Raw genomic sequence first — 23,143 nt, 5'->3', positions numbered from 1 at the left:
GAAAGATGGAAACTATGAATTAATTAAAAAAAAAAATAGGACTGAAAGAGGCTGGCGAAAGAGTTTAAATGTTAGCTGTTAGCTGATGTTAGCTGATCCTCTGGAACAACTGGTAGTGGGTCCTGGGATGCTGACCATGCTTAGGGCCTGTGAACGGGGTCAGACCTTAGTCCTGCAAACCTACACAACATTAGCCTCTCATTTTGCAACAGCAAATGTTATAAAAGATCTCTGTAAATTATTTTAGACTACTATTTTGAGAACAATTCCATGTTTAATCAATCTTGTTTATTTTTTTTCCTTAAAAGTGACACCATTGTCACTCAATGACCACTGTGATATCTTCTCTCACTGCAGCTCGCTATGAATATGGTCAGGAGGGAAAAACAGTGCGTTACTTGATAGATGTTAGCGGTAAAAATATCTGCACGGAGGAAACAGGGGAGGATTGTAATGCCTTTACCTGTATTGTGTAGTAAAATATTCCTGATACTTGCAGAGGTGGAAGTGCCCCTGAATGCTTTGAAAATATTTTATTGGTTAGCACATGGAACTTAAACACAAGGTTTTCTAGTATTTGAGCAGTACAAATCTACTGGTTGTTGTTAAATTCAAACATACCTGTGTTCTGTCCTCTTCCTTGTGCAGCGTGAACCTGTCCTGAGTAGACATCAAAGTGGAAAAGTGTGATTTATGACACCATGTTTGGTTCAGTACTACTGCTACATAGCTTTTTCACCGAATCTCACTTTATATCTGTCAGAAATAATGGTTCATATCTAGAGTTGTCATTGATAGACTTTCTTAGATGTTAGCTATATATTCTGAGCCTGCTTAAAAAAGGGTTTTCTTGCTCTGTCGTAGAGATTAGCCTTGTTAACGTTCCCTTCAGTTGTGGATATTACTTCTACAGGTCTCTGGCCTGCTTTTAAAAGATCTGCAGTTACTTCTGTGATTTGCTTTCCTTTGTAATTTGCTTTCTCTCACTCATGCTGGTGATCTGTGTTTAATTCAGTACCATCCAATTGTCCTGGTTGTGTGAGGAAGGTTTAAACTCCAACCCCAAAACAACCCACCAGACCAGATACTACCCTTTCTGCAGAGATTAAGTGGATGTGAGCAAGCAGGCAGGGTGTAAGTAATGAGACAATGGAAAAATAGTGTGGGAGAATGCATGTGTCTGACATGTCTTCTACACAAAAGGCTTTTTTTAAGGTGATGGGGTTATAAAGTTCCCATTGTTGAAAAATACTAAAGGCTCAAAGCATTTGCAGATGAAAACCATGTCTTTAATTATGCCTTTCATTTCATTAATTATTCTTAAGAAGCCTGTTAACAAACTTATCCTTTAACAAGCCTTTATTCATTAGTTTTCCCAGAAATATTAATTTGAAAACCTGGTGAAATCAGGGGGAGTGTTCTAGCTGACTCTGTGAACACTGGACAGGGGCCCAGGAGCTTATTTTATCAATAAGAGGTTGTCAATGAGACCATTTTGAATGGTTGTCTCAGAAAACAGGAATTGCTGCTCCTTGGTAACTTGACATTGCAAAATTAGGTGACAGTAAGTAGCTTGTGTCTGACCCAAACTTGAACCTTCCAGGCCACTAGAAACCCTTTGATGGGATTTCTAGGAGCTGTCCTGAGAGACCTTGTAAACTCCAGATGCCAAAGAGATCCTGTTTGTGGAAGTAATGGGCTCATCTGCCAAAACTGGCAAGGCTTTTAAACTCTAAGCTTGTAAGGCTCCAGATGGACTACAGCTATACCAGGCTGAGCATTCAGATTTCGGAGGGGAAAATCTGTGTGTGCAGTAGACAGTGTTGTATGGGATTGTGCAGGGCAGGCTTTACACACAGGAGATCAGCATGTGCTAAAGTGGTGGTAGAAAATTAACTCTGAGTCTCAGAGCTGCCCTTGTTTCATGTTTGCCATGACTGAGCCCCAATGTGTGTCTAACACTCTTCACAAGGTCAGGAGAAACAGACTACAGAGGGTAAAAGAGAGATTACCTCAGTATCCAAGTATTTTATGCCCCTTTTAAATTTTAATTTGATGATAGCAATGTGGATTTCTCTCTATGCACCTTTTGACTGTGCTGGGCTATGGGGCCGCTCCCTCTGGCTGTACCTCCCGAAGGCACATCAGCCCCATCCCTGCAGTCAGCTGCTTTCTGCCATGCTTTTGTTGGCTGGGGAAAACCACTACCACGGTGGGGGTAGAGGAGGAAATGTTGGAATTGCACTTCCACATTGCAAGGCTTGTTCTTCCTTCAAATGTGAGATGCCAGTGAGGCTGTGGCACGGGAATCTGTGTTCATTAGAAGAGAGCTCTGTGCAAGCTGGAGGCTGAGCTGGGACTAGGGGGACTCTGTAACAAACTGGGAAAGGACAGTCCCAGGCAAATTCCAAGAACTGGGTGAAAAATCAAAGTAGTGGAGCAGAGAAACCTTGGCTGGGAGCAAGTGCTGTGATGAGCAGAGAGGCATGGAGGCAGGAAATGATGCGAACAGTAGTTTATGTACAGTTTAGAATGAACCTTGTAAGTAGCAAGAACTGATTTGAGAAGAAAGGGAGCTACTCTGTGCATAAAACATGCCTGGACATCTGCAACTTGGTCAGCACCCTTGACGGGTTAAGTAGTCAGGGACAACTTGGGGAGAAAGGCAGCATCCAAATATAAGCACCAGTTGTTCTCCCTGGTGCCAGGATGGAATGTTTGTCCAGCGCTCCCTGAAGGCATGAGCCCTTCTGGTCTTCCTGCTGGAGAAGAGCTTTCAGTGCCCTCTCTAGCACTTACACCACCATTGTCTCCTGTCCTCTCAATACTTTTCTGTTTACTGCCCTCTTAAGTCGCAGCTGGGGATGAAATCTGTGTAGTGGACCACGGCAGGCAGTGCCCAGCCTAGAGTCCCTCTCCGAAAAGAATTGCAGCCATTGAACCCATCTGGACACGGAGGGCAGGAAAGCACCTCACCTGAGGATACCCAGGCAATCGCTGCCTGATGCTTGGCAGCCAGCTCAGTGCTTCAACGTGGCACCAAGGATCGTGACACGGCTTATGATTGCAGTGTTCAAAGAAGCACTGGATTTAGTCCCAGTCCTCATCTGGGGCCTAAGCTGCTGTGCAAGAAAGGATTGCTTGAAGAGCTGGGACAGGAAAGAGCAAGTGGGCTTGTGGCACTTGGGAGTGTGCTGGGCTAACTGCTGTTGGACAGAGGCAGGAGCCCTAGTAGGGCAGGCAGGAGCCAGCTGTCACACTAGTCACATTAAAGTGTTTCCATTCAGCAGTTTTGTCACATCAAGTCTTTGAAGCAGGGTCTGGCAATGGAGCAGTCTCCATTATTTTTTCTGTTACTCCATCCTTGACAAACAGAAGATAAAGGGGAAAGAACAGCAGGGACCAGGGCAGCAGTTTTGCCCCTGCTCTCACGCTCTAACCTGCAAGTCCTGCTTTTCTTTTGCTGCTGTGAGCTCTTGCCAGTATCAGTGGCTGGAAATGGAAGTGGTGTGGTCATTCTGACTGTGCTCTCTTTCATAGCTATTTACTTTTGAGGTGTCTTTTGCAGGCAAAATACCAATGCACAATGAGAGGTATATTTGTGAGTGTGAGTCAGGATGGAGAGGAGAACATTAGATTCTGTTCAGTCAAGCCAAACTCTGGCTAAGACCAACAACCAGAAACTCTGGCCTGAATCATGGCAGTGGGTCCTAAAGTCTCCTCAGACCAAGAAAACTGCTTTATGTATGGTCATAACATCAAAAGTGTATTTGTAATTTCTGTGTTTTTTAATTTATCCAGCTCTTCTCTCTCAGAATCAAGAAGAGCTCAAGAGAATTCAGGAAGCCAGATATCAGGTACTGACATGTTGGACATAATCCTAGAAATAATGTCTGTGAAATCAGAAGTGGATCTCTACCACTCCAGCTCACAATAACCCGTTCTTAGCTCTGATCACTTTAATATTTTGGGAATTAATTTATGCTTAGAACTTCAGTAAAGAAAATTTTGAAGAAAGATGGATCCAAATTACAATTAAGTAACCACTGAATACATTGGAGAATTTGAGAGGGGTTTTGGGGGCTTTTTGGTTTCATTTGGTTGAGGTGGTTTTTTGTTTGTTTGTTTTGTTTTTTCTCAATTTTTGACCAAATTATTTGTCTTATTAAAGACAAATGCAACCTTCTCACTGATTTCAGTGCTGCCTAAACTTTACTCTCAACATGCATCTCTTCCTGACTGGGGAACTTAAACAGGGTTTCCTAATTGCTAGCAAAGACAGTAAAGGCTCCTCTGCGCTCAGCCTGTGGGAATAGGAAATAGAAAAGAAAGCAATAGGCAGAACCAAGTTAACAGGCACATTAGGTACTGAATGATGCAGATTTCCACAGAATTCAAAACCCTTTGAATTATGTGGTCACTTCTGTAAATCTTGCCATGCATATACCTACCTGCACATTTGACTTGATAAAATTAACCCCACCAGCCCTCGTCTTTATTCTGCACTCACAATTGAGTTTTACTTAATTATGTTTCCCTTCAAGACCTGAATTGCCCGAAAGATACTTGCCCTGCCATGTTCTTGGCTGTGGGGCAGGGGGTACGACTGCAGTAATATATGTGAGAGTAAAGCTGAGTTGAAAGCACTCAGAAATAGCTATGGAGCATGAAAGCTCATGATAGCCTAGCTCCCTTTTCTCTCAAAAACAATCCTATCCCCATGTTCAGAACCTTTCAAACATATTGAAAATATTCTCCTTTTCTTGACTGCACAGCTGAGCAATTGCACAGTGCATGGATAAATACCTCTATGTACTTGCACTGCTGGCTGGGGGCTGGCTTGGGAGAAGGCTCCTGGCCCGAGATGCAGAGCTCTGAGCAGCCACCATTCTGCTGTCAATAACAAGTGGCAAGCCAGGAATAACATCACATGGATGCCAGGCTCAGAAGCACAGCCTGAGGTTTTTGAGAGAAGAGAGCTTTAAAGTATGTCAGCATTTCAGAGCTTTCAGCCCTAAGCTTAGATGGCTGTGCAGCCCTCTGCACTGCGTATTTTACAACCAAATCAAGTCTCCCTTTGAAAGAGTATGACAGAAGGAAGTAATAGGAAAACGTGATTCCAACAGCAAAAGCTTTGTCTCAAGTTTTGCAAAACGCAGCTTTTGTCACAGCTGAAATGGGCAGATACTCACTAGAAGGGCTTCCTCAGAACTGTGGGTGATCAGCATCTTTGACATTCAGGCCAAGTGTCTGTTTTTCAGTTTAAATCCAGACTTGGATTCAGTCATTGAGTTTGCTGAGGCTTGAAAGGTTATTGAATCATTGCTGCCCTAAAATACACTGTGCTGCATGCCTTGTGGCATATTTACTTCACCATACTTACTTGCTGCTGCAGCTACCACAGATGCATATGCTGGGTGGACGCTGCTAGAACCTAAAAATAAGAGATTTTAATTTTCAGCTATTGAAGCAAAACCCACATGCTAATGAATAATAATAAATGAAGAAGGAAATTTTAAGGAAAATCAGATGTGCAAAAAAAAGTACGATAATTCCTTCAGAGCGTTTAAATCTTTAAAGTTCAAAAGCGGTTCCAAAAAGTAAATTACAACTTTAAGCTATTGAAAGTTATCACAAAATTAATTCTAAAATGAGTCTTCACCTATCTGTTGAACTCTCAGTCTAGACATGAGAATCAAAGAACTCTTTATTGACTTCTATACCTGAAAATCATCACAGCATTTGGGGATGGAGAGCTTACTCTCATATGTATTGATTTGCTGGACTTTTTTCCACTCCTAGTGTTTCTACATTGAATTACTGAACTTGTGATCCTCTAACTCATGGTATATCCAGCTGTATATCTTATTCCTTAAATTTTAGGAAAGCAATGCAAACGTCCATGATACTGACCCATATCTCTGACCCTGTGCAGTCCAGGTCTAGTCTTGGCGGGAGCTGCTGTGGTTCTGGTTGCTGCAGGTGTTGTGCTTGGCAGTGGCACTGTGGTGGAAGGATCTGTGGTCGTGGTCGTCGGTGTGGGGGTTGTGGTGGCCATTTGTGTGGCTGGGCTCAGCACTGGAGTTGTCTGATACTCTCTGCGGACTGTGTCCCCTGTAGGAATATTGACATGTCACTGTGGCTGGATGTGTGACATGTATGGAAGCATCAGCAGCACTGCTCAATGTTTAAGGCAACCCAGAAACTGGCATTCTCTTCAGGATGCCTACAAGCATCCTCATCTGCAGAGCCTTAGTGCCTTCATTGTGGTGCCTGCATGACGCTCTGCTCTCAGAGGTGCTGACATTGCAGCAGCCTGTTGCAGCATTAATGTTCCCCCTACACTTTTCTTCTTTGGCCAGGAACACTTGCCAAACTGACAGATAACTCAGACCTATGAAATTGTTCAACCTGCCAGTTGCAGATTCTGTTTTGGCATCATCTTTTCTCGGTGTAATTAAGCACTTAGAAGGTCCATATAAATGGAAAGCAGCTGGCATCTTGTAATAAAGATGGCCAATCTGAGTCATAGACCAGAAAAAAAAAAAAAAACAAATACCCTGCAGCACTGAAATGTTTTTGACAGAAAGACAACTTTCAGTCAAGTTTGGGGGAGTGGGTCAGGGCCAGAGCAGGGAGCATCAGGGCTTTGGCTGAGGGGAGTGGGGGAGAGCACCACCTGGAAGGTGCCAATATCATCCAAGTTTGACTCATCTCACAGTTGCTACTCCTTTTAAAATGTATCATCTGTTGTGAGAACAGTGACAATTCTAGTTGCAAAATATACATCCTAAATATCCTTATAAAAAAGTCGTTAACATGATTAGGTTCTGCCAAGTCATTTTCTCAAAAGAGGTTCTTCACTGTTATCTTTTCCATCTAGCTATAAAAACCTGCCCTAAAATATATTCCATGTTAACCTGGGTCTTGTTCCTTTCCTCCCTGCCGATAGCCCTGGGGATGGTCTGACACACTGTCTACATTGAAAGGGAATGTTGCACACTCTATTCACTGCTCCACAACACAAGCTTGTATTTTACTGCTGTTTCTGGATGTTCTCCTTTTGGAAGGCATCTCTGTGAAACTGTCTGGTGGATTAATTATCACCTAATGCTAGGCAGTGAAAAACTCAGATCTCAGACAGTTTTAATGGAATAATGCTGAAAGAGAGCTCAGAAAAAAAACAAAACAACTCAGCTGAAAAAACCAGCATGAATGGCTCTTTTTGGGCTGAACCGTGCACTGCTCCATGAAACTGTGCTAAAAGAAAGAAAACAGAGGGCACAGTGAGTCTTCCCCTGTGATCCTGCGCTGCCGGAGCAGGCACACTGGCCAGCTTTTATACCCCAGTCTGTGAGGAGCAAGGAAGCTGGAAGCTAACAACAGTATTAGCAGAAAAGCTGAGGAAGCAGCATAGTAAGAGCAGAGAAAAGCTGTTGCCTTGGTGCATGTTGGCTGGGTTTCTCATGGATCCTTTAACACAAGACGCGGGCTCTTGAGGGGTAGCTGTTCCCAGTGCTCCTGTGGGCAGGGTACCCATCCCCTTCACAGTATCTTCAAAGTTTGTGCAGGGCATGTGTCCTGCATAGGAGATTGCCGAGAACCATAATGCAAGATTTTCAAGTTCACAAAACCTGAACTCATCCAAAGCACAAGAAGAAATTAAACTCTGTGTGTGCCCTCTTCTCTGAATTAGCAGAAGTCCTTCAAGCACCATTGCAGTTTGGTTTGATGGGAAAAGGGAAGTGGAGAGGAGGTTGGAGTGGGGAGGTAAAGCTGTCTGTGTAACCAGTGCCAAAATGCTCCCTATAAGCACCTCCAAGCAGATTAGGTAGGTTGGATACTGCAAAGGGCACCAAGATCCCAACCCTTACCTTGATCTGATGCTTTTTCTGCTGTGTTAGTGGTGTCTGTGCTCTTCATACCTTTTAGGTCTTGCTCTGTTTTTTTAGGCTCTGAAGCAAAATTGAGCACATTAGAAAAGGCATCTCTGTAAGAAAATAATTTCAAGTCTCCCATTTAGAGATTATCAGTTCCCAAAGGAAGGCATCCTGTCACATGCCATTAGGGAGGTCTGGCAGTCCAATCAGAGCTTTATCACCTATTGAGAAAAAGCGAGGACTAGGGAGTAGTCACCCCCTATTTTTCATGCCAAACTTAGGCATTTTTGCAGCCTCAGATCTCCTGCCAGAATCAATAGAATTTCTGAAGTGAGCGAGAGGTATGGGGGGGTTTGCCAGCAACAAGCCAATATTCATAGGATTGAATGCATCATATTTTTTTCCTCTGAGTAGTGGTATTTTCTGAGAACCAGGGTAATGATGTGTGTATGTTATTTGGGAAATACTTGCTAATGTGCAATCTTGCAGTCATTAAGTTATGTTAAGATATGTTTCTTTCTTGCCTGACATTTTAAGATCATTGTGGGGCCAAATACTGAATGCCATAGACTGGCTTAGAAGGAAAAGGAGGATTTTTTTTAATATTTTTTTTTATTATTATTTCTAAGACCCAGAGACATCAACATACTTGAAATACTTATTACAGTTTACTTACTGCTACCTCACAAAATAATCTCCTTCTGCGTTTTTTTCTGACTGAGTACTGAAGGATTTTCTTCTTCCCTTTTTTGTTTAAATATTTTTCTTTCTTTTTTTTTAATTTTTTTTAATTTTTTTTAAAAATTTATTCTCTAGCTCTTTTGGCAGCATCTAACTGTTTGGGAATTTACTGCAGTGTTAATGTTTTCCTAAAATTTTGCACTGTTTTTTCTAAACGTCTTTTAATAGTTTTGAGCAGCTGTTAGGAGTTACAATTTTGGGAAGGCTTTTCTTGCTATGCCCAGCAGTTGAGAAACACTGTAACCACCAGGAGCATTTAAAGAAATGTCAGGCACTATAAATCTCTGGCATCTCTGGGATGAGGACTAAAATTGCATCTCTGACAGCTGATCAGGTATGAAGGAGGATTTTTTGTTAATCTGACAGCAGTGAGTGTAATACTCAAAGGACCACTATTGCCTCCTGCAGATAACAGATTTAAGTGTCAAAGTGAACAGTGTGGTCTCTGTAATTAAAATTAGAAGGAAAAAGCAGCTTTTTTAAATATTAAAAAAGTAAGTAGGAAAATCTCTTTCACACTACGGCCCTGGCTGCATATTGCAGAGATTTTTATCTTAAAGACAAGCTGTTTCTGACAGAGAACAGCTGAGATGGCTGAGTTGAGGTGGCCGATCTAAGGAGGGCTGATAGGGCCAAGCAGGGCTTGAGGAAGATAGAATGTGACCATCAGATCTCTTCGCTACCTGTGGGACAAGGCTGGGCAAAAGCAGGCAGAGACTTAGGGTTTGATGTAATAGTTTCTTGCTCCTCTGATAATCCTGGGCTTTCTCTGCATGAATGTACTGTCTTTGTTGTTAGGATCCTGGCATTTTCATTCACACTATTTGATTCAAGAACAAAGTGAGGACTTGTGTCTTTAGTTTGCTGCGGGAACAAGCTCCTGGTATTTTGTTTGTGTGATGGAACCCTAACTGATGATGCTCCCCATTTCTACACTGATTCTTATGTGGCTTTTGGCACTGGTGGAAAACACCTTGCTTGCAGCCTGCTGAGCTCAACCCTGACTGTGGTGGGCTCTGGTCTGCTGTGAAATTTTGGGGTGATATTTCAAGTATGGCTACACTTGGGAATGATGAGCCGTGATTTACTGGACATTTTTCAGAAAAAGTCAAGATTCCTAAAGTATTGCCCTCCCTTCTAGCAGTGCATAATATTTGAGTGAAGCAATATCTGCATATGTGGTCAAGAAATATACAAATCTGTACCTATGTGATTGTAAATGCAAAGATATCAGAAGTTAAAGGCATGGAATTGAGCGACACATATTTGGTCTGAACAACTACAGCTTGGAGATTTAAATTTGCTTTTGTTCAAGTGAAAATATAAAGATGAAGGGCAGTGAAGCTGATGGAGCGGTTGGAGCCCAAGTCTTATGAGGAGCAGCTAAGGAAACTGAGTTGTTCTAGCCTGAAAAACCCCCACAAGGCTCAGAGGAGACTTAATGGCTCTCTACAAGTACCTGAAAGGAGGTTGTAGTGAGATGGGGGTCAGTCAGGAGGAAATGGCCTCAAGTTGCTCCAAGGGAGGTTTAGACTGGGTGGAGCAGGCTGTCCAGGGAAGTGATGGAGTCACCATCCCTAGAGATATTTGAAAGACTCGTAGATGTGGCACTGAAGGACACAGTTATGATGGACTTGGCAGGGCTGAGCTGTACTTGGTGACCTTTTCTGACCATAATGATTCTATGATTCTGTGAGAAAAGAGCTCGGAACTTTGCTTCCTAGGACTGAACAATAATGTATAGGAGAAGAGCAGGTCTCCAAGTAACCTCTCTGTGGTCTTGGATGAATTCACCCACTGCCAGGCATTTGAGTCCATGGATAGAGCACATCCACAGTGAATATGGTCAGGAAGGCTCAGGCTCAACAATCAGCAAAAAGACTGTCTAAGGGAAGTGCACTGTATTATGGGACATTAATTTTCTTTTTGTTTGCGTCTCCAAGGAAGGGTCTGAACCTTACACAGCTGTAACAGGGAGCAAAAACAAGTGTCATTTCAGTGGCAGAGGTAATCTATGTGCACTTGAATGTCAGCTACCCTTCCAGTGGTAGCTACCACTTGATCAAAGACCTGTTCAAACAACTAAATTATTTAAACTGAGTGGAGTCTTACAGGATAGGATGCTGACTAAAATGATTATACAGAATAGTTCTTTATTGTAGCATATTTAGCTAGGCTGCTGTGCATTATCATCTCTGTTATTTGTATTATATTACTATTTAATGTTATACTCTCAGCACTGATTATCCCAAGAGATGAGTAACATTAGGAGAAAGCCAACATGTATAACCTCAAATGCTTGCATATAACCAGTACAACGTCATATTCAGTAACAAATCTAAAGCAAGGAGGGAATTATTTGGAAATGGAAGTCTGTGAAACATGGTATGACCAGAAATTGTCTGAGGTGATTTCAATATGCTTAAGATAAAAAAAATACCATGAGTGATTTGGATTATGTACTAATGGATGCATGAACTTCTGCCTCTGAATAGTTATATCTTTGTGTTATACAACTGAGAAGCTATGACAGATAGTTGTGAATGGATGTAAGGGAAAGTCAGTCAGAAATACTTGCCTGATTTAACAGCTGTACTTTTTGAAGAAGAATATTCAAGAGTTGATGGATATGTGACACCTTTTCTTGGCTTGCCCTCTACAAAAAATACATATTAGAACACATCACAAAGCATTCTAAGTTTTCCTGATAAACTTCTCATCTAACATAGGCATTCAGAATCAGATCCCTCTTCCTTACTGCCCAACCCATTTTCATGAAGATTTCTTTAATGTGATCACAAAATCTCAAAACCATACCACTAAAAACATCGGTGCTTAAATCCAGCATTGTAAATAAAGAGTTAGAAAGTATGAAAACATAGTACTGGAGAGGATTTGCAGAGGCCAGTTAGTTCATCCTTTTGCTGTCAAATGATGTTAAGCACATGGGGACCATTCCTGAAGGACATCTGTACAATTTTTAATTAAACCCACAGCTTCCCTAGGCAGCCTTCTCCAATGCCTGACTATGCAGTTGACTTGGAAAACATGTTTGTTGTGGGATTCATTTCATCACGCACACAGCATTCTTCTCTGACCTCACTTCTGCAAGATGCCATTTCTGGCAATAGTCTTTTGCAGTAATAACAGTGAGAGAAGGCTGTGCTTGTGTGTGGGAACATATGGTACCTATATTTAGATACAAAATGAGAGTCCTGTCTTGAAACAGTGAGGTATGTTTCCCAGTTAAGCTTTAAACCACAAATCTTTGTAGTGCCAGAGCAGACGCCATCTCTGTTGGTATGGGTGGCCGTGCAATTCCATCTCTTGGGACAGTTTTTATAATCACATACATCACAGAATGGAAAGTGTTGCAGAGAAACCTAGCAGGGAAGACTGCTTTGGCCTCTAGGATTTGATGGATGTAGGTTTTTCCAGATCCTGGTGACTGTCTCTATGAGATGCTGTGCTGCGTCACGTATCTGGACCACCTCTGGTGAGACCTACCTCCACCTCCTGCAAAACCTGAGTCAGGATGATCTCTCCTCTATTCCCTTGGGGAATTCTTTCAGGGGGCACTGCAAACCTGTCAGTTGTCATCCTGGGTGAATAATCCAGAGACCAACAGCACTGAACAGAATTAATTCCTGCAGACTGAGCCACTCCTGGGCACTGGGGGCTGTTTGCCCCCATGATGGTGATGCCCTAAGTTTTTAGCTTTTATGTTTCTCAGATCCTGAATTAGTGTATTACCCTGAACTCCATATAGAGTATTAGTAAGATCCCTTCACATTTTTGTCAGGTAAAACAATCCTTCCACGCCTGAGAACCAAGGACACCTTCTGCCTCAGGCCCCAAAAAGTATAAACAAAAGTGAATTGGGGGAAGCAAACTGGGGGAATAAGACTTCATTACCTGAAGCTATAATTGGACAATTAACTTCTGATATGCAAATAGCAGAAACTTATATCTGTCTGAGAAACTGAGGACTGTCATTCATCTTGGGTGTACTCTCTGTGAGGCTTTTGCACTGCCCAAGGTGTATCCACTGAAGGCCTTTAATAAATACCTACTTTATTCTTTTAACTCTGTCTAAACTCTGTTCTAGGTAGCCACTCCAAGACATCAATGGCACACCAAGAAAGGCACATGCTAGAGAGACTCTAATGAGCAGGGAAGTCCATGGAGCTGGAGAATTCCTGTCTTTTCTCCCTTTTCATGTCTCTATCTCTTTTGTTTTGCTCCTCCCTGAAATTTTAGATGTCATTACAGAACCATAGATGCAGAAGTTAGAGTTACTAATGAGATAATGATGTAAAAAGTTATCCCATCTCTCATTTACAGTGGTATAAGCTGAGAGCAGCTCCACTAAAATCAACACTGCTCCACTGAAGACCAGAGCTGGTAAGTTAGCAAGTGTGGACAAACTGGAAAGAGCTTCCTTCTCGCCTTCTGGGCTTCTCTCATGGAAGGTGGTTTAAGTGAAGGGCAGCAGGTTTTCACACCCACTTCCCCCTGAGCTAAAACCTGGAGCCAAGGAGGATTAGGGAGATCTAATTTGATAGAAGGACAGAAAATTTACAGGATCACATATGATTTCTAAATGCTTTCCTTTATCCCCAACAGAGAATGGGTTGTCAGTATGAGCTGTTGATGCATGGATGCAGCAATAGCATGATAATCTGATCTTAATTTGGAGTATTTCTCTGCTAAAATGATTTCTAATGCAAACCTGAAGCCTGCTGATGTGAAAATACACCAGCTAGGGTGGGGAGGCTGCATTCTGGGATTTTTGATCAACTGCAATTTGCATCCCATATGTGACCAAGAGTTGGGCGTGAGGCCTGACCTGAATGTGGCCCTGCTCTCTGGGGTACTGGTGATATGTCTTTTTCACTATTGGGAAAAAGTTACATCTAGGTTGGAGTTTTCTTAACATACTTAAAAAAGTGTTTTCATGTGGGCTGAAAACATCAGCTTTGGCCACTGAAACGCAAACTATGACATGGTGGCTGCTATAGTGCAGTGGCTGTTCACCCTCTCACACTTATTTGTGACTAGCAAATCCAGAAGTTCAGGACTATTTTCTTAACCCACTAGCTGCAAAACTCCCACTAAACTGAATAGAGTCATTCAACTGGGTGCCAAGGCATTTCAGTGCTTGAAAGTGAATACCAAGGCATTTGCACACCTCCTGGTGTGATGGCTGCTTTAATCACAGAGGACAGACCTCCTTCTCCACTGGCTCTAAATCATACCACTTTATTCCCTGGGTCCCACAAGGATTCCTCTTCTGAGCTCTTTTGTGTGGGTGTTCATTCACAGTTTAAACATCACAAACTCGGTGACAATATCCTAACTAGGAATAAGCTGTTGGCACATTTCCAGGGTACAGTATTGCACATAGGTCTGACCTGATGAAAGGGAATTCAGCTGGAGAATAGGGGACTCAGTTCTAAAGCTCTAAAGCTGTCCTGAAATTAATGCCTTAGGTGACTTTATATTTTTATTGGGAAATGATTTATGCAGCTCTGGCTTTTTATGACTCATAATCACAAAAAATCTATCCCCAACTCCTCTCTTTCTGAGAAGGAGATCTCTATGCATTCAGCCTCGGGCTGCTGAGATGAGTAGCACAGCCTTCCTGGGTTTTAGTGTTGGAAATTTCTCTAAAATTCTAAATTTCTAACATTTTCAATAGGTATAGTGAAAGTTTTCTTCCTCTTCATATATAAAATAGGTATGTATGTCATATGATACATTAGATTTACATCTGAGCTAGTTTATGAACTAACAGTTCTACTTATGGGCTAAGTCATGAGTGAGAGCACTCGGTATGCACAGAATTAAGTGCACAAGGGACAAATCTCATTATGCCTACACATACCCAGGTTTCTCATCATCTCTTTTGATATGCTCTTGTAACTTTCTCTTGTATCATTTTTTATAGTGTCTCATCAATTTAGAATAAAGACTTATTATCATAAATAAAAAAAATCCTACAGTTTCATGGAAGAATTTCTACATTTTTGTGGGATGACAACTGAGCAGCTGCTGAGGTAAAAGAGAAGAAGAAGCAAAAAATTCTATTTCCCGCTTATGTACCAGGATTACAATGTGCTGTTTGTTGGAGAAAAAACCTGCAACAAGTACAGTAGCAATTCAGCTATTCCAGGAAATCCCTACTCATCCAAAATAAACCCTTCTCATAATATGGTATACCCATGGCAGACTGCTGTAAAAAAAGTGCATCCAAACACATTAACGCAAAATTAAGATGGCAGCTTGTTTTGGTCAGTTTCTGAGACCTCCTTTGCTCTCTACAGATTTTCACATGAAAAGAACATTATTTTTAGTTGCTGTTCAGTTGCTTGAGCTGTTGATTTTTCCAGGAATGATGTAGTTAACCAACATCAATTGGTTGTACCTATCTTAAACCTCCAAAAGTGCAGACCAGCAAGAACTGGCCCAACGGGTCAAGAAGTTAGATTTAGAATTTTTATGTAAAGCAAGGTCAAGCGAACCCTCTTTCACACATGTAGAGCGAGTGCAAGTAGGTTTAAGATAATCTGAAGCTGGTGTAAAGGGGGTCTAATTTGCAAAAAAAATTCTAAAAATCTGTGAATTTAGTTGGTAAATGCAAGAGATTCCTATATATACACCATGGGGAGGAAAAAGGAATGAGCATTAAATTAAGACAGATTTACTTACACTGATTAGATATCAAAACTATTTGGCTAACAGTGGTGGAGAGAGTTCCTGACATACTTGGGATGCACCAGTCAAATCTCTGAATACAGCGTTTGCACACATACAGCAGGGGTTTGACATAAGTCTGAAGTCACTTCAGGAGACACAAATTCAGTTGCAGGGTGGGGATGTTTCAAATGGCCCCAAAGGCCTTTCAGTTCCCTCAGCAGCACTGTTTACCAGGGTGGGGAGCAGTAAATTTTGTGCATCAATAGCTGGAGTTTAGGTGCCTTCCGAGGCTCAGTCCAGAGCAGCCGTCACCTCCTGCAGTGGGCTCAGAGCTGCGCTGGGCTGAGCCGAGCACACCGCTGGCAGGGAGCAGGCTACACGGGAAGCCAGAACAAGAAGGGTCTCAAATGCACCATTCCTGCCGAAGCTAGGTGGGGTGGGGTGGGCCTGTGGTGATAACCGGGTCTGTGAAATGAGAGGCTGCTTCCCCCTCCGCCCATTGCTGCTCAGCGGTCGGTGGTGGGGAGCAGGTGGGGAGTGCCCCACCCCGGAACGGTACCTGACACGAGGAAAGATTCCCTCCAGCGTGGCAGCGACAGGGAGCGGACACCATTGGAGAAGCTCCCGCGGTAAGCAGAGTGCCCAGCGACTTTCTGGACGAGAATCTTCCCGCCTGTGTTGTCAATTACACCGCTGCAAGGAGGAAACATAGTGTCTGAGGGTAGAAATTCCACAAAAACCTTCAAAACTGTTCTACAGTGCAAGAGGTATGAAGTGATTCTTTTTACTTTTAAACCAGGGTTGGCAGTGGGGCTGGGATGTTACTACCAAGCCTGCTGCTAAGAAATATTTGTGCTCCTTCCACACAGAGAAGAGCATTTTGTCGCAAAGTGCTGTCAGGATCTGTTTGCCTTTCTCACTGATCTACTGGTCCTCTGTTTAAGCTTGACCTAGTTGCACACAAGAAAAAGCTACTGCCTTCGTTAAAATTCCTGCAAGCTTGATTGAATGGCTGAAGATACAGGCAGAGGTTCTCAGAGGAGTTTTCAGGCCAACCATGCGACAGAATGTGTTTTCTTTGAGTTTCAGTATGTGTTGTCTGTGAAAACCCAAGCATGTTTCTGACCTCAGCCTGGAGTAAACTGGACACAATATTGCTGGAAGCTGTAGAAAACCCGGCAGGGTCCAGGTGTGGTGAACACCAAATGGTGTTTAGCACACCCTGTAGCATGTGCCTCGAGACAAACAGAAAACCTTCCGTGCGTGCAGCCTGCTCTGGCATCGCTAGGATAGCAGGTCAACTATCGATGGGAATCGACTGCATCTGCAGGGGGGTTGTAGGGCTGGCAGTAATGACCAGGCAGGAAAATAAGTACTGGGCAGCAAACAGGGTTGATGAGCATGTGGGAGGTGCGTTTTGCTCTGGTAATTGTGAGAAGCTGCTGTTAAAACAATTGTACGGAGAGGAAATTCACTGTCTGTGGAACTGCAACATGTAAGCTAACAAAGCCCAAAACAGCTGGCAAATGAGAAGAACTGAAACACGCCCTGTAAAAATGCAGGCACCCAGGCTGCAGGGAGATTGGTGTTGCTACCAGTGTTTTTTAACTTCCCTTTGGAACCAATTCTGCATACCGAGACAATTTCTATTGTGCACTAGTATCTCGGGGAGAAATTTGCCACTGGAAAGTTGTCACCTGGCAGTCATCTCCCCAGCGAGGGCTGAGCGGGCAGAGCTGCAGCCAGGAGGTGGCACAGGCACCTCAGCCTAAGCACTGAGCAGTGCACAGGCAAGGGGTGAGATCCCAAAGCCTTAACTATCCCACTTTACCCGAGATCCCAGGTATTTCACAGAACCTGAAGCACAGCAGTAGCTCAAATAACTCCAAACTAAGTCAAGGCTTTATAACTTCTTGCTGCATTTTTAGCTGGATACATCCTGCCTCTGCATCCCGCCTCCAGCTGCAGTGTGTTTTGATTGTGCAGTTATTCTCTGTTAGAATTTTATGCACATTTTTGCATGGCTAATAAAACTCTGAAAAACTTTTGCTACAAAATTTATGTTACTCATTTCTTGCGCAGTGTCCTTTTATGTGGCAAGAAAGCACATTACTCAGTCTTTGATGTCAAGGACAGTTAAATTCAAACCCAGAGAACCAAACCAATCCCAGAAGTATGAGAGTTATATGTATTCATCACTGGTGATATGCCCATTTTTTCTGAAGATTTATTAGTAGTAGAAGCTCTATCTCTATCTTCCATTTGAATGATAATAGTATAATAGTAATTTGTTATGCATGAATGAGAGATCTGGAAGTCTCAAGACACTTCTCCAAAGGCTTAGAAACTTCTTCAAACACAACTAACTTCTGTAGGAATACAGGATTGACAGCACTTCATATGAATGGATCCATTCCATCACACATGGACTTTCTCTCAGTTTTTTTTACAGCAGCCTGCAATCAAACTTACAAGGAAGTGGTAACTGTCAAGAATTTTAAAAATCAGAAGCTCCCTGCACTGAAATGACAGGTCTGTGAAATGACAGTTTTGTCTGAGTGCCTCACTCATTTCAACTCACTCACCTGTGAATTGCAGCACTGCAGACACTGGAAAAAGAAGCATAAATGTCTGTGCCATAAACACGGTATTTTACGTCTTGACATCCAGGAGGGCATTTTGCAATGAATTCTGGATTGATTATCTTCCCCGCCTTGACATCACAATCAATCTGGGGTACATCTGCGAGTGCAAAATCTTGATAAAGTCAGATTGAATGCTTTCATGCCTGAGTGACCTTGTCATGAAACAGTGAGTAACTGAGTGATAGAGATGTCCACCTCCTAAGCCTTCATAGCAATGGGTTTGGGATACAAGATATCTGTATCTCCTGCATCTACAACATAACACATAATAAACCCCATACCAAGGGATGTGGCAGTAACTGAGGATAGAACAAGGAAGCCTGCAGATATTTCTGACCTTCAGTGTTTGCTTCTCTGAAGGAAATATATGTTATGACACTTTGCTGGAGAGAGAAGGAAGCGTAATCACCCAGCCTGTGGTTAACACATGGGAAGGAGGGGGTGGGGATGCTTCCCAAGCCTCCCGCTGTGCTCATGTAGCTCTGTGCCATCTATAATGTCAGGCTGAAGTCACAGCCCATTACCTTGCCCTTAATTTTAAAAACTTTTTGCTGGGTACAATTTACTTCAAACAAGGGATTTAAGCGTGCGTTTACAACCTCGCAGCAGGCTTGTTTGTCAGCTACATGAGCAAAACAATCTGTGGACAGAGATTCTGCTCCTGCAGCAGAATAGCTGAAATTTAAGCATCTTAGTGCACAGGGACGCACCACTTGTCTCACACTAATCAGCTACGTATGCTTTGTGTTACAGCTGGTCCGTTTCACGCATTTGTATCTCTCTATCCCCCTCTTTCTTTGAAAACCTTACTGCTTGCTTTGATCCTTGTGTTCTACCTAATGACCTATGAAGATACATTTTAGCAGTGAAGTACAGAATTTTCCCTTTATAAATGTGAAGTGACACCCGCTTCCTTTAGTGATTTGTTTTCAATAAAAGAATCTTTTAGCTACCATATAATGCCATTGACTCCAGATAATTATGAAGAGTTACCAGAATAATATCTCACTTTGCACCTTTCTTATGCGTTGGACATATCTGCTGTAAAACAGCCAAAAATTCTACTGAGACCACTTACATAGCTTAGCCTTTTTTGTCTTCTTTGTGGCTTCCTTGGCTGTGTATGTACATGTAAGAAACACACCTAGAACAAATAAACATAGTATCAGGAAAAGAGGTGGACTACAACATCAGTAACCACAAGCTATTCTACATGAGATTTCTCAAATTCGAATAATCAGGTTGAAAACCTGAAACAGGAATATTCTCAGCCACATCTAGCTCTCTACTTGGTGGTTAAGTTTGCAGTCAAGATGGCATCTACAGTGGGGAAGTTCTTTGAAGGGGATTAAAGATCAGTTCAGTTCACATGTTCATCTGTGGAACTCACTATCTAAAGATGCAATGGAGTCCATGTTGTCCAGAAAACCACACAAGTATTTCTATAAGCAGTGAGAACTCTTTGCCATTGAGATATTAATGAATAATGTGCTCTGTGCATAAAGCAACTGGGACGTCTGGGTGCAAAAGATTCTTCTTAATACACCTTTGGGAAGATTATCTTGCAATTTTGTGTTGTGACATTTCACCCACTGGTGGGCAGCATTACAGATCATAAAAGGTTCTAGGATGGCATGTCCCAGCAGGAGCACTCATTTTCTTCAGTAAGCAGGATCATGATTTGAAAAGTGTGATAGTAAAAGAGACATATGTGGTTGCATTAAAAGATACATCCCAATATATGCATATAGCTTACCATGTTTGTTTACTTGCTAAGTGCTGGCATACAAAATCTCTTTATTCTCTGTGCTTATATTATAAGCACTGTATTATAGGTAACTAATAACTTCATTACAGTATCTTGACTTTCCTATTCACCTTTCTCTTCTCTGAGCTTTCGAAGGGAATTGAAACTCCCTATGATGTGTCAGCTGATCCTTCTATCGTTTTTTAAGTTAATCTTACTAGAATGTGCAACAGAAGTAATTTCTTTCATGCTCTTCTCCCCTTAGACTGATTGTGAAGAGTTTGTAGACTTAATCACACCTAGAACTTGCTCAAAAGTAAAAGAAGTGTCAGTGTCTGAAGTGGCAATGCATAGATGCAGTATTTGGGCCTTTTGTCACTGGCGTAACCATGGCAAAATTGTGGTTAGATTAAAAAAAAAGGAATGCACGAATTGTAAATAAAGTGCAGTATCTCAGCTACTTGGAAGGTTACAGTATAATCTAATGTGTGGAAAGTAATCTGGTAATTTATGTAGAAGAACTACACAGAGTGCTGTGAATTTGAACTAAGAACAACTGTCCTGACAGACTGGAGAATAACAGCTAGAGGGAATATTGCCTGGGAATGTCACAACCAGAGCATTCATGTAAGATGAATTGCAAATTCTGGAGTTTCTACCTGTTCCCAAAAAGTGAGATCCTGTCTGACTGACAGGGGAAAGAAAATAAGACACATTTATAACCTTTTGGTACCATCTTGTTCATAGAAAGAACGAGAACAGGGAGAATTGAAACAGCTGATTTTTCTTTAGGAGTAATCTTTACATTACAGACATTTTTCAGGCCCACTTGATGTGAACTGCACGTAACTGGTCAGATACTTGGAGATCTCCACAAATAATTAATTTTTTTTCCTACGCCAAAGTCAAGAAGTTTGCATCATCCATTTCTGAAAAGCTGTGCCAAGGCTTACACCCGCCACTGAAAGCTTCATCAGCTGAGGAGTCCAAAGGGAAGAGAATTAGTCAGCAGCCACTGGGCGCTTTTTGCAGCACATCAACTGTACTTACCAAAGAAGGTTGCCATGACTGTGGCCTTCATGGTGAGTAAAGCAAAATCTGGATTCGTTGCTAAGGAGCACTGAAAAGGAAAAGAAGAGTACATCAGGCTGCATTTGGAGGTGTTGGAGACGACACCGGAGTGGTGGGGGAAGGAGGGACCGTGCGCTCTTCTTTAACCTCTCACTGTCCTCACAAGCTACACTCTCTTACTATGTTTTTTAGAACAACTGATATCCCCAGAAGAGGTGGTGCTTGGGCTATCACTTTCCCATGGATTAATCTTTTACTTCTCCCCAAAATTTGTCTTTTGCTCCAGGAAACCAAGATTTCATTCACGTAATTATTTCAGAAGCCAGTGTCAGGAGAGGACATGATGGGTATGGTCATGCTCTGACATATATTTAAATCTGTTCACTGCTCTTCTAAGAAATATTCGCAGAATCATATTTTCTGCACGTCAAAGCACACCGGGTAATCTCACATAGATATGGGAAACATAAATCCATTTACTCCTGAAAGATGTTACATTAAGTATTTTGCAATTGTTCTATCTTTTGAGAGCCAAATTACTGGTTTCTTTCCTTTTCTGAGGATGTGTATGTGTGTACATGTATGTGAGCACCTGAGATTGAGAGGATTCTGTTAAAACATATGGAAAACATTATTTTCTGGATCTCCATACATGGTTCATGATCCCTGAAGCTCTTGTTCAGGCTACAAGAATTCAAACTTTGCAGAGAGAACCCCTCTTGGCCCCTCCTGAGCATCACCTTCTGCTTTTGCTATTAATTCATGATTGTTCAGGGAATCCTGTGTTGGGCACTCATAGTTAATTGTTGTCAATAAATTACTACCTAGTGTTTGACAGAGTAAAAAATCTGAAAGGGAGAATATATTTGTTTGTTGTACAGGGAGAATCTTGAGGATCAAAATAAATTTGATCTGCAGAGAAACTTATTACATGCATACAAGTGGGAAGATTTGGAAAAAACCCAAACAAACAAAAACCCCAAACAAACAAACAAAAAAACAAACAAAGCAAACAAACAAACAAACAAAAAGAGCTAGCTATCCAGAAAGAAAATATGAATATTAAATAAGAATGTTAAAGCTGCATATGACCAGGGAAACAGCAAGATGTCTGCCTTCTGGAAAAATGGCAGATTTTATCTGATTTCGCATAGCAATTCATATATTCAGAAGCAGGGCTTTGGTCACCCCAGAAAGAAATTTAGACAAGGCAGATACAGAAGAGAAGAAAAAAAAAAAAATTAAAAAAAATCTGCATTCTGTCTTCATAAGAAATGTTTCTATATTTTTACTTTAACTGCTCTTCTTTTTCAAGAAAGCCACCTGCCATGAGTGAGAATGACTAAAGTAGTATGCTAATCTAAACTGAGTTCAGCCAGTTCTGGGTCTATATAATTTATAACTCTTTTCACATAGAGCAGATCCACCTCTGATTTTTGCTTCTGCGCTATGACTGGAGAACTTCAAACACTAGAACATTCTAACAGTGTCACTTCCTAATAGAACAATGTCTTTCCTTGGTGATCTCCCTGAAAATGTTTTCCTGCTAGGCTGCTAAAGCTGAAAGCCACAGAGGTTTCTCAGGAGCCACTGAATTGAATCTGGGGGGTTTGGAAAGTGGCTCAACATGATCACTTCTTCTTTCTAAAAAACGATGCGCAGTGCTGTGGTGGTGACCCCAGGCTGTACAAGCCATATCAGCAAGAGCGGTTAAGTGGTGATATTCTGCTCTCGTGGTTAGTTTCTATTAAAAAGAGTTGCCCATCTTTTGCAATAAAAATGCATTTTAAGCATTTACTGCAGTTTATTTCCACTGCTAAGCTGTTAAAAGAAATAGCACCAAGATGTAGAAGAGTGCTCAGAGAAACTTAGCTCAGATGCTTTTCTCCTCCCTTGTGTGTTTCAACCCATTAACGCATCAGAGGTATCAAACAATTGCTCCCCTTCAACGAATTCTAACTTTAAGTCAATTGCAGAAAAAGAAGAGGCAGAATAAGAGTTGCAATTCATTTGCAGAACTACCACGCACCATTAAAGATTGTACTGACTCTGGCTTAGACTTTGCAGAAGTCATCTTAATATGAACATTCCCAAAATTTGCAGTGAGTAAATTCAGCATTGGCATTTTTATTTAAAGTCAAAGAGATCTGTGTGAATTTTTCCTGACGGTATTTGGCTTGGCGCTGAGATGTTTTCATCCCCAGTTCAATTAGAGTAGAAGCGGTCTGAGATGGTAAAGCATCCATGTAAAATCTATCTTCATGGGTGGGCTGCTGTGTGTTGTGTGGAGAGAGTCCAACGCTGCCTAACTTCTTCTGTCTTACAAAACGTGAAGCCACCTGTATCACCAGGGCTGCACA

General features: G+C 41.9%; 1 protein-coding gene across 1 annotated transcript in view; it reads right to left on the bottom strand.

The window, feature by feature from the left end:
- VIT (vitrin) overlaps window positions 1–23,143 on the bottom strand; it is a 51,226-nt gene that overhangs the window by 16,209 nt on the left and 11,874 nt on the right. Inside the window, exons 2-11 of the mRNA XM_040059320.2 lie at window positions 20,763–20,832; window positions 19,044–19,109; window positions 17,906–18,062; window positions 15,880–16,013; window positions 11,200–11,277; window positions 7,875–7,955; window positions 5,914–6,114; window positions 5,384–5,434; window positions 622–660; window positions 464–520 (exon numbers count right to left, since the gene is read on the bottom strand). Of these exons, the coding sequence (XP_039915254.1) occupies window positions 464–520; window positions 622–660; window positions 5,384–5,434; window positions 5,914–6,114; window positions 7,875–7,955; window positions 11,200–11,277; window positions 15,880–16,013; window positions 17,906–18,062; window positions 19,044–19,109; window positions 20,763–20,793 (895 nt within the window). The 5' untranslated portion in view covers window positions 20,794–20,832. The remainder of the gene's footprint in view (window positions 1–463; window positions 521–621; window positions 661–5,383; window positions 5,435–5,913; window positions 6,115–7,874; window positions 7,956–11,199; window positions 11,278–15,879; window positions 16,014–17,905; window positions 18,063–19,043; window positions 19,110–20,762; window positions 20,833–23,143) is intronic.

The sequence above is a fragment of the Hirundo rustica genome, chromosome 3, assembly GCF_015227805.2.
Source record: "Hirundo rustica isolate bHirRus1 chromosome 3, bHirRus1.pri.v3, whole genome shotgun sequence".
NCBI lineage: Eukaryota > Metazoa > Chordata > Aves > Passeriformes > Hirundinidae > Hirundo > Hirundo rustica.
This window is presented reverse-complemented; position numbering and strand designations above follow the sequence as displayed.